The 12,168-nt window shown below is 37.7% G+C and overlaps 1 protein-coding gene across 2 annotated transcripts in view; it reads left to right on the forward strand.

Moving 5' to 3' along the window:
- Nucleotides 1–12,168, forward strand: part of TC2N (tandem C2 domains, nuclear) — a 34,762-nt gene that overhangs the window by 12,813 nt on the left and 9,781 nt on the right. Inside the window, exons 2-8 of one of the 2 annotated variants that reach the window (XM_071745758.1) lie at nt 1,804–1,930; nt 2,580–2,810; nt 6,107–6,271; nt 9,175–9,266; nt 9,848–9,923; nt 10,967–11,067; nt 11,929–12,045. In XM_071745758.1, the coding sequence (XP_071601859.1) occupies nt 1,864–1,930; nt 2,580–2,810; nt 6,107–6,271; nt 9,175–9,266; nt 9,848–9,923; nt 10,967–11,067; nt 11,929–12,045 (849 nt within the window). In that variant the 5' untranslated portion in view covers nt 1,804–1,863. Of the gene's footprint in view, nt 1–1,803; nt 1,931–2,576; nt 2,811–6,106; nt 6,272–9,174; nt 9,267–9,847; nt 9,924–10,966; nt 11,068–11,928; nt 12,046–12,168 lie in introns of both variants that reach the window. The other variant, XM_071745757.1, reaches the window with a different exon arrangement.

Consider the following 12,168-nt stretch of genomic DNA (forward strand, 5'->3'; position numbering starts at 1 on the left):
TAACATATAGCAGTACTCAGGCTTCTTCTGAGAGGTCACTTGCTTTCTGATAATTTTGTTTTATTGAACACAAAGAGCAGTGTAAAATTAGAGGAAATAATTGATATCACTCAGTTCTAAACCCAGCAAAGATTATTCAGAGAAATTGTACTAAACCAAATATTCCCTTAGGTCCTTGTTGCAGTAGAATAATGGTTTACTTATGTTGAGGTCTAATGGGAATATATTTTAAGAATTTCCTTCTCATCAGAATTCTGTAGTAGCCCATGATTACAAATAATTCTGGAACAGTTGTGGTGCTGTGATAACACACCTTCATTGTATTTCATACTTGTATTTTAAATATAATAAGTTAACTGAAGGGTTCCTCATGAGGTTATGTGCTTTCAGCAACTTTGGAAAACCCGTAAATTAAAACCTAAGTAGCAGTGCTGAGGTACTGTAAAGTGCAGACAATCAGGTCAGTAAGTATATTCTGTGTTTGGTCAGTATTTGCAAATTCATACCTCTATTGATAACTTTCAGTTGCACCCTACCTGTGGAAATAGGAAATGTCACAACACTAAAGCACATGCTTTCTAAGTTAGATGAAATGTGTCTAGCTTGGTATCTCTACTTGTCATCCATCAAAGTTTTTGGAGTCTTTTAAAAGGAAAAAGGAAAGGGTATTTTTGTATTAATGTTATTTCTGTTAACTCTTTTTGTATGGTGCCCTAGCTGTGTTCGAATACGTGTGTGAAGTAAATGATGGCACTGTTCAAGCTGCAGATGGGAATGGCTTCTGTGATGAAGCACCAAAGATTTCACTAGTTTCTTGTGATGGAGATACTTGAGCAAACATGACCATTTTCATGTAATTGCCATCTTTTCTCTATGCTTTTCTTTTACTTGTTTTCCCATGCCTTCAGCTTATGTTCATGTTCTTTTTGGTATCTTCTTGTAACTGTTGGAGCTGGAATCATGTCTTGCTTATGTTCTGCAAATAACCTTGTGTACTTTAGATACATGTAAAAGGACTAGACTTAGATAAAGTTTTGGACAGGAGGCAATGAATCTGTCTGTGTCCCTCTGAAAAGGGAATAAAATAAGAATAAAAACATTTAAATGAGGCCAGTTATTATTGTAATAAAGTTCTTTTAATGTTAACCAGCTGTTGTAGACTTGTTCTCATTCTTTAATAGATTACATGCCTCATTTTTCTGGAAGTTTGTATTCTATTTCTGTGTGCATAGCAGACAATTTTACAATAAAGCAGATCTTCAGTATCATGTGTATACAATTATGAGAAAGCAGTAGTTCCTCAAAGAAGGCAATTTTGGCATCATTCATAAAGACTTTTCAAAAATAAAGCATGGAGTTTGTTGAGTGAAAAATGTAAATACAGATAGATGTATATAAAAAAAGTACAAGTGAAAGAGGATAGGATAAATATGAACAATGGAAACAATATAAAGCAGACCTTGAAAATGACTTGACAAGACCACATCAGAATAGCTGTGAAGCTGAGTAAACTCAGAAGTCCAGTGGCACACACAAACATGAGGATAATTTTAGTGTTTCTGAAAGACAGGAACCTGTCTGAATGGTTTACTAACTTGGATGCCATATGTTAAAATTATTTGCTCTTTCCTTGTGATTTTATCTAAAAAATACTTTGTCTCAGTGAGAGAAATAGCAGAAGTAACTTTCTTACTGACCCTGGGACTGTTCTGAATAAGCAATCAGGTACTAAGTAACTGGTAACATGGCATTTTAAATTCAATTATTCCTGTCTAATAAGGTTTATTTTATTGTGTTTTTCAGGTTTGATAGCTACACTGGATCTTTGATTGTGGTCTCCTCTGAACAGCAACACTGAAGACAATGGCAACAGAATGTATAAAAAACTGCTGTAAATTGTGTTTCTGTGTGGAAAAAGAAAAAAATGATTGTGAGTTCTGACATAATAACATCGACTAAGGGTTTTGCTGTTCTGGCTTTGTTAGTGATGAGATTTCCAATTAATAAAATGACCTGTGTCACTGATAAATTCATTTACAACATGCAAAATTCTTTTCATACCTCCCTTTGGAGATAGCATACATGCTTGTTAGTGAATTGAAATTGGAACTGAAAAATAACACTTGTCTGAAGTCTGCTCCTTGCAGCCTGGTTTGCTGCCTAAAAAAGCCAACTTCTTTTACCCAAGGTTGTGTAAAGGTCTTTCAAACTGTAAGAATGAACTTTTTTTTTTTTTTTTACCCCCACATGGATTTACTCTTAGTTTTTACTTTGGTGTCTAAGTTGTCTGAAAAACTATTCAGTGATACAAGTGTACATCTTGTAAAAAATTACTTAAGAGCAAGGTTGCTATAAATATAGAGGCTTAGGCAACAAAGAGTTTGGGTCAGTTCAGGTGTCATGAAGATGAATGTCTTTTCTAGGTGCTAGTCCTGAGTGCTAGTAAAACTGAATACTAGCAGCATTAAGTAATGTATCAAACACAGCTCTTGTTAAATAAAAGAGATCTGTTCATAATAGTGTTCAAAACCTAATGCACATGTGGACTGTCTGTTTTTCTTGCTCTTTATTTTTAGCAGTTTCCATGGTGCAGGAATCCGAAGCAGCAGCTGCAAGCAAGCCAACTATTGTAGAGAAGCCTCCATTGTCTTCTGTGTCAGTGAAGCGTCAAGTTGGCTGTTCAGAGGATTATCTGCTTTCTAAACTGCCTTTAGATGGTCAGGAGGTACCATTTGTGGTCCCTCCATTCAAACTGGCTTATGTACAGCCGAAGAACCTTCCTAATATCTCACATGCTGGAGGAATTCAAGGTAAAACATAAGCAGCATTGCTGTAACAGTTGCTCAGCTTCTGCTGCTCCTTGAAAGTTGTCAGGTATTTCTACTCAAAACATATGTTTGTAGAACTTTTTCTAGAAACCTGGTCTTGTATTTTTCTCTCTGGATATTCAGAGAGGTTTTGGGATGAATCTCTGTGACGTTGCATGAATAAAACTGAAGGGGATGATTGCACACCAGTGCTCATACTGATAATGGAAGTAACAAAAGTAGTGGAAGACACTTAACAGAAGCTTTAGTAAAGAATTTATCACAGAAAAGTAAAGACCTAACACATCCCCAGCATCCACATTTCTCTAGTAAAGAAGAAGGGTGGTCTTGCTTTCATGTATAATCATAATGAAGGTTTTAACATACTAACACATCTTCCTCTTCAAATTTTGCTAATACATAGCATGTTCTACTACATGGCAGAATTTTTTCCCCCTACTTTTGCTGCTTTTTGGAGGCCAGGAGTCACAGATTTAAGTGGTATAAGGTTACATATGATACTCTTATTCTTTGAAGCACAAGACTGTTGTGAAGCAACCTCTGCCAGTTAGTCCCACTCTTAGACTGCCAAAATGATGTACATGCAATTTATGCAGAGTGGCATTTTAAAAGAATAGGATCCTGACTCAGTAACATTAGTTACAGAGCATGTGCTGTCACTAGGCTCTTCGTCCTGCCAGGAGATTCCTGGGACTAGATAAGAGAAGATTTTGGCATCTGAACATACCTGAATTGTTTTCTCTAGCGTTGCTTTGCCACAAGGATGTGATAAGCTGGTAATACATGTTTAGTCCCATGTGACTATTTCTTTTCTGAGGGTGGAGATCTTAATAAGTGAAAAGAGTCCCTCCTCACCCTTACCCAACCCTGCTGGTAACACTGGCACTAGAACCAAGCTAATCAGCCTAGCGGAATTTTTTTGAACAGGTTGGCCATTCTATGCCCAAGGTTTTTTAGTGGGCTTTATTTGTGATGCCTGCATCACTAGAAATGGGCAGGCACCCTGACACTTGGAGGTAAAACACGAGGCACTCTTCATCTCTGAGCCTGACCTCCTTCAGCATCCCTGCTTCCCTGCTACTTCAATATTTTTTCCGTGTCCATCCATACGTGACCAAGGTACAGAAATGCAGGACATGCTTCTGGTAATGTCCTTTCTGACTTGGTCTGGGTTCAGGCTCTGCATTGCTTTGTCTCACCTTATCCTCAAGATACTCTGCGGAAAAGTCTGTCAAGGGTCCTTAGGCATGAATGTTACCCAGAGAGAAGCAAGATGTGTCTAAAAACCTTTAGATAATTATTTTCTTTGTTTATCACAACCCTATCAGTCAGTGACTTACAAATTTGCTTTCAACTGGAATTCTGCTTCATCATAATTTCTGAAGGACCTGGTGAACCAAGTGGGCCTTAGGCTATAAAGCTGGTAGATCTTCTTACAGGATGACCTGACTCCCTTGAGCAAATATTTTGAATTCTTGAATAAATATTTGAAAAGTGGCTCTTACATTAAGTAGATTACTTCCATTTCTCTTTCCAAATATAAATACTTTTTTCTTTTTTTTTAAGTGCATCTTTTTAAACCTCATTAAACTTGTGTTTAAAGATTCAAAGTTTACTTTTTAGGTAAATTTACTACATACAGTGAAGTGTGCTGTCATTCTGTCTTCACATTAGCCAAAGCACCGGCATATGCAGAAAGCTTATTTAGAGTATTTTGCTTCTCCAACCACTGTTAAATGTCTGTGGAAGTTGAAGTTCTGCTCTCAGTTCCACTCCATTTTCTCTGTGTGTCTGACCATTTTCCTTCAGTGAAACAGGACTTGCTCAGTGTTAGCTCTTGGCATCCCTTCTGCAAGCAATTAAGTTCTGGCAGCCTTTCTCTTCAGTACTCAACAGCAGCATGTCTCATGCTCTCACAGAAGTAAGCTAGCAGGAAGAAGTGTGCTCCTGGTCTGGAACACTGGCTTTCCCATCATCTGTTGTGTATAAATTCTTTATGGCCTCACTTCTAGCATTTGTCCCAGTTTACATCATGCTCAAACCCATTACACTTAAATTCTTGCTTTATCATCTCTCATGTTCCATCTCACTGCTTCAGTTATTATTTTTAACTTACTATGCTAACACCTGGGGGAAAGAATTTTAAACAATAATAGTTCACCTATTTCTGGAAAAATTTATTTACGTCAAGAGTGTTGAGGCATTGGAATGGGCTGCCTAGGGAGGTGGTGGAGCTGCCATCCTTGCAGGTGTTAGAGAAATGCTTAGATGTGGCACCTCAGGATATGGTGTAGTGGTTGTGGTAGTTGGATTACAGTTGGACTCAATGGTCTTGAAGGTCCCAGTCTTAATGATTCTATGATTCTACCTCTTACGGTGCAACACACTTGCAGAATTGAAGGCATCTTATAAGTAGGTAAAGAACCTTTCAACACATAGGTTGAAGTCTGTGGAGGTAAAGTGAAAGAAGCAAATGTAAGTCAGTGCTTGGCAGAGTCCAGGTCACTCCATCCCCATTCTCTGTTGTACTGTTATATATTGCTTATTTTCACTCCAGACAGACAAAATGAAGCACTACAGCAAAGTTCTTTACTCTTCTGCTGTCCAAGGCATGCATGTTTTTTTCTGAAATGATTATAAATTAGGGAAAAGAAATTAGGGCAGCTGTGCTCTAATGGGCTGAGTAAAGGGCTGGGATTCAAGTGTTCTCAGATCTGTCTGTCTACTTGTGCTTCAGCCAACAATTCAAGTAATTTTGGACCAGTGGTTTTACCACTGACAGATTCCCTATGGAAACTGGATGACAAGGAGACTGCAGGCACAAGTCACATTATTTTTCCATATAAGACACTCCTGAAGGTCTGAGGGCCCATTAGCGAAGTGGGAATGTCCTCAGGCTAGGTAGCCAAAAAGTCAGAGGCTTTCTGTACACATGGCGCTACTTTTCCTGTTAATTTCTGTCTTGCTGTCTGCCTTTGGAGCCCTTTTTGTATTTTAACTAGCTAGGCATTTGTTGTGGAACTACAAAACAGGCTATGCATAGCTTTTTATGACCAGTTTAATTCCAACGTTTGCAAGCACCCTGTGGAAACCTTACATTATGTGTGTATATGTTTTCTTTACTTTTTTTCCTTTTTTTCTTTTTTTTCTTTTCCTGAAGCAGATAATACTGAAATATTTTGTTCTTTGTCCTGAAGGCACTCTGCCTGCCTTGTGAAGCCAAGCAGCATGTGTTATGTCTGGAACTCTTGCATTTGATGTTTACTTGTGCTCTGCAGAATCTGCCAGAGCCTCATTTGGTGGCCGGAAAGCAGAACTGCACGGCGTGTACCAGTGGCCCCACTATGATGTGTACAATCCTTTCTATTTGGAGCATCGGGTTTCGCCAGATCTGATTAGGCGCTGCCAAGCAAAATCACATAATAGGAAATTATATGGATCAGGTAAGAAGTTCCACACTCCTACTATTCTGTCTTCCTCCCTTTCCTAAGGTTTATAGGTAAGAGAAAAGGGCTGTTCGTCTACAGAAGATGTGTGAGATTCTAGCAGTTCTCAAACTGGTCTGTATGCTACACACACTTCTTGACTGGTGAGTGGATCTTTGGGGCCAGTTCTGATTGATCTCCATCCGCACTGTCGCTTTCTGTCTTCTGGGGGCTTAACAAGGCTTGCATGCATCACACAAAGGTTGACAAATTGGTAAAGCTAGTGGAGCTACTTCAGATCCAAACCAGGATCCAGGACTGAAGATTCCAGCTACTTGTAATAGGAGTTTTTGAGGGATATGGAAAAAACAAGTCAGGCAGCATGCTGAGTGGAGGGATACCTGATAAGTATATGTACAGAGAGAAGAGCAAGCACCAGAAAACAGTGAGGAGCAAATGATAAGAAGAGGTGCAAAACGGGAAGTGATGCTATATGCCATCTTTTTTGTATATTGCTTTTGAAGGTGGAGATGTGTCCCTGCTTCTCATTGTGTAAGTGTGCTTAAAATGTGAGAGGACTGTGAGATGGTAAAAGTTGAGATAGAAAAATGTTTGGCTACCTAGGTAAAAAATTTTCCTCTGTGCTGTTTGTTGGTTTATATATTCATTCTATAGTGAAAGCTGTTTACTTTAAACTTGATGACAAAGTGTTGCCTGCTGTGATTGATAAGGAAGGCAAATGCATTCAGAAGACTCATGTCTTCAAATAAATGTACACAGTTTTCTATTGAATCAGAAGCTGGCAACATCATGCATTTTTAAAGATGTTCTATTTAGAATGGTACAGCATGCTTATTTTATAGCTGGTGGAAATGTCTCAGTCTGTATCCTGTTTTAAAAATAATTCTGAATCACCATAGAGACTACTTGAAAAGACTACTCCACATATATATATATATATATATATTTTAAGAGAATAAAACCCATGTAGAATTTTAGCAGCCTTTAACATATATGGGCTTGCTCGACTATGTAAGCACCTGTGGTGGGAGCCAAATGGACTTTATAAAACTGTCTTGAACATCTTCCCTTCATCATCTCTTTTCCATTTTTATTCAGGCTAGAGCAGCAGTTCACCAATTTTTTTTTTTATTGAGCTTCAGCATAAGAAATGTCACTTGTGTCTGGAGTACAGTTCTAAAATGTCTCCCTCAAGAGTTTTTTGACAGCTGTTTCAAAAGTTAGATGATACCCTTCATGTGCATCTATAGACTATTTAAGCAAAATACTAAGCCTACTTTGTTGAACCAATTAATCTCATACTTCTCATGTATGTGGGCTTAGAATTACACAGTATATTTATTTGGAGTATATGAAATGAAATTCTTGGATTTTTGTTGGAAATCCCTCCTCTTCATCTTAAAAAACCCAAACCAACATGCGAATTGAAAAATGAAGTTTTTCCAAAATATTAATTGCTATTCTTAAACATCTGTTTATGGTTGGGTTTTTTTTTCAGGCAGCTTTCTCAATGTGAAAACTGATATTTTTTCCATTAAAAAATTAAGCTTTTGAAAAAGACACCATCTCTTTACCCAGCACCCCAAAGTTCTTTGAAAACTTTAACCAGCTTTACCAGGAACAGCAGATGTTTACATCTTTAAATGTTTTGGTTATTTGTAACCTGTAGGATTGACTGGGTTCTTCCCTGTAGTTTGTGAAAGTCGTGAGTCCTGGAATATGGAATTAATTACCATAACCATAATAAATTTCAAATCAATTAATGGGCTGATTTTTCCTATTTTCTTCCATTATATACTGCTTATATCAAACAATGGTTTTAGGCCCCATATGAAATTATAATGCTATTTCTACACCAGACTCAGCGAACAACTCAGCCCTTTTGTGTCATGCACAAAAGAATTTGGAACTCTTGGCAGACATACAGACCTTTTTAAATTTAATCTGAATTATGTTTTTCCTCCCCTTCCCCTTTTCTCTTTTCCCCTTTCACTCCAAACCGCTCCCATGAGTTGTTAAAACTTCCTTCATCTTTTGTTCTCTTTTCCTTCCTTGGGAAAAGAAAGAATTATTCTTTATTGTCACATCTCACAATAAGCATAATAGGTTATTTGTTTTGATAGCAATGAAAGGCAAATAAATTTTCAGCAAAACATGCTGTAATTCAGCTATGATCTGTGAATTGTAATCTAAGTCTTCTGAAATACTGTAACACAGCATTGCAATGAAAAGCAATTCACTGCATCAGATATGACTTATTGCTTTGGAGAAGAAAACTGATAGGATCTACTTAACCACCTCCTAATTCTTAACTCTTCTCTACAATAAAGATCTTGCTTTTGTGCCATAGCAAGTACATGTCATTTTAGAATTAAAACTTGCTTTGTCTGAGATCCATTAAGGGTGCAGAGTATGGTGCTTTGACACTGTGATGAGTAAAGCCAGCAGATAAAGCCATGTTTAGCAGGTAGCATGTGTTTGCCATCAGGAGCTCTACTTTGGAGAAATATAAAAAAGGAGGCCAGGCTGAGCCTCAGTTAAAGACAAGGCTTTTCCAATTTGCTAAAGAGTCTCTTAAATAGAAACATTCCTCTTGAGGAAATAACTTTGCGGCAGGCTTCCCATTCTGCCACTGCTACCAATGTGACTAAGTAAGTTTGAAATGTTTCAAAGATAAAATTGATTTAGATATTTTAATGGGTTGTTCTCTTCATTTTGTTGTTTGAGGAGAGGATTTGGGGAGAGGGAGGTGGGCAAAGGTTCTGACATCGTTCCTTAGTTGTTGTTCACCTTAGCTAGGTTTCAATTCTACCATAGGTCTACTTAAATTTTAAAAAGCTCTGTACTTGTTTTCTAGCAATGATGCTTACATTATTTGTATTGTTCTCTTTGTCTTTTAGTTAGTGATTTAAGACCTAGTGCTTTGCCTGGATCATTTGATGTAAGTTGTTCAATGTTTGATCTCAGAAGCCCACCTCATCGATTCATGAAGGTGAGTTTCCCTTGTAACTTGGGTTATACCAAAAACTTAGTTTACTTGGTACATCTGTCCCTGTTGCATTGTGTTTTTGAAGTAGACACTGAAGGACATGGTACTCTGCACTGGAAGGATTAGAGGGCAAAGTTCAGTGTCTTGACCAACTTGAGGCTCTTTCCTTATGCCTTCTCCGACTACTGCTGTTCTGGCCCAATTACACTCTTGCAAAACCTAAGTGCACTGTTAGGCAGGAAAAGACAGACAAGAGGCTGTGCATCATCATCTTGTAATTTCTCCCATCCGTTGTATAGTGGAACACTAGGAGTTTCCATTGATGCAAAGAACACTGCATTTTCTTTTCTTTTTTTTCCCTGTATATATCAATGAGCCAAAAAAATCTCTGCTGGCCATATGTGTCTTGTATCAGCTCTTCACGTCACAGCAGTAATTCCATGCCACTGGATCAAGAGATGAGTGGGGAATGAGACAATTTTTTGAAACTGCGTGTTGTTTTTCCATCATGCCTTGCCACTTGGTGGAATCTCTGGCATTTTGCATCTGTTGCTCTGAATGAAGTGGCTTTTTTTTGCCCCCAGAGATACGATTCATTGTCCAGTGTACCTAGCAGTACCTCTTCCAGGAAGGATTCCCAGGGAAGTAACAGGAGTCTGGGTAATGTTTTGTTTATTTACCTTGTAATGAGATACTTCCCATTTGACTTGAAACATGAAGCTGTCTCTACTGCTGCTGATTTTTTTGTTTGTTTGTTTCTTTTGGGGGGGGTTGTGGAGGTTTTTTTTGTTTTGTTTGTTTGTTTGTTGGGTTTTTTGGTTTGGGTTTGCTTTTTTTTTTTTTTTTTTTTTTGAGATGAATCTCATTAGCAAGTTAGATTGGAGGTTACTTTGCAATTTGAAATTAAAAGTTTTGGACTTGCATCTTCTTTTTGTCAGAAGAGTAGCCATTCAGGAGTTCTCGTGCTTTTCAAAATTTCACCCCTGATTTACTACCCCAGTGAAGAAAGAACTTACAGGTGCTCTGCTAGGATAGGATGCAGCACCTTGGTAACAGCTGTGGTCCTTTTTCATGTATCAGTATTCTTCTGTGGGAAGTTCCTGAAATCCAGTACCAATATTATAGTGAGAATTAGGAAAGAATATTGCATGCAAACCTAATGTCCTTATTTATGGAAGAATGCTGAAGAAGGGGAGATACTGCAAAATAAACTCTCAAAAATTAATCAGGTTCCCACAAAAGTCGCCTTGCTGGAAGTCAGAATTTCACCCAGTCTTCTCAAAAAGAATAAAGCATAATAGTGAAATGTCTCCTAGGCTGGAATTGAAATCTGAGAGTGATAAAAATCAGGCCAATTTATAAACCTAACACTCAAAGTGATTTATCTAAGGGAAGTGATAGATTATGTGTGTGGGTGTCCCATGCACATTCTTTTTTTTTTCTCTAAAAGTTGTTAGGGTACAGCACAACTTGTTAAATTCATTAGAGATAACCGAGGTAAACATGAAGGCTTTCAGCTATGTAGAAGGTCAGGCTACAGGACTTGGTGGGTATTTTGTCCTGAAAATGTAGGTGTTAAGATATTTAAGTTAGGAAGTTTTCAAAGACAGGCAGTCCACTTACTAATGAGTTCCCTTATTCTTGGAATGAACATTTAAGATACTGAATTACTTCTGGAAACATTAATTGGCTTTCTTCCATAGATACTATTACGTTATCAGGTGATGAACAAGACTTTGGAAGACTGAATGTGAAGTTGTGTTATGTTTCTTCTGTAGAACAGATTTGGATCACAGTTTTACATGTAAGCAAACATAAATAACTTCATTATTATTTACCCAAATGGCTATTTTACAACAGTTAGTGTTAATTCTCATTAAATCTGTCTCTGTTACCTTAAGGAATACTTTGGGGAGAAAAAACTACTTCTAAGTATTAATACAAACAAAATCCTGTCAAATGTAATGCTGGGCTTCATTCACAGTATGTTTCTCTCCTTTATTTTTTTTTTCCTGTTGTAGTCCTGTTCTGCTGCAGTCAATAATAAAATGCAGTATATAACTCTTTGTTACTATACATATATTCTCATTGTGGAGTGAGGAACTGTTAGGTAAGAAAGCCAAGCTGCTCACAGACTGGTCCTGCTGTGGAAATTTTCCTGTGACAATTTGAAGGCAGCAAATCGGAGCAACATTGGAGGCAGCATTTAACTGACTTCAAATCTAACTTCCTCCAGGCAGAACCCTCATAGCACTTTGAGGATGTGTAGCTTCTTGTGGCATTTTTGTTAGCTAGTGTGATGCTGTTATACTGGTTGTTTTATACTCTTCAGAAACTGTGAATAACTTTTAGGTAATGGAACCTTGAGCAGTCAGAAACCTCATAACATAGTGATAAATATTACATAAGGGACTTCATGATTTATCCATTTGTCAGATTGCCACATAGTGAAATCATTAAAATCTACTGAATAACTTTTTACCCTCTGGTTATGGAAATTAATTATTACATTTTCTGAAGTGACACAGTCATTACCACTGGCTCTGATTTATATTCAGTATTACAGGAATTACTCAGAATTCTAGAACAGTGTAGAAGGCTTTCTAAGTTATCTGAAGGCCAGAGTCTTACATTACCTAAACTGACTGTGTTTTCCATGTTGCAGTGCAAAGACCTGAGCTGGCCTTCAAGCTGCGGGGAAAATCCACGGATCTGTGTCAAGGGAATTCTCACACTGCCCAGACCAGTGCAGTTCAAATCTTCTGCCAAGGAAGGGTGCAATGTAAGTAGAGGCAGAGAAAACACCAAGAAACCATTTTCCCAAGAAAAGTGAAATATAAATAGATTTCTTACATGGACCAAACATCCACTCTTATGCCGTATTTCCTGTGGTAGTTACCTAGGT

The sequence above is a fragment of the Heliangelus exortis genome, chromosome 5 (assembly GCF_036169615.1).
Source record: "Heliangelus exortis chromosome 5, bHelExo1.hap1, whole genome shotgun sequence".
Lineage (NCBI taxonomy): Eukaryota > Metazoa > Chordata > Aves > Apodiformes > Trochilidae > Heliangelus > Heliangelus exortis.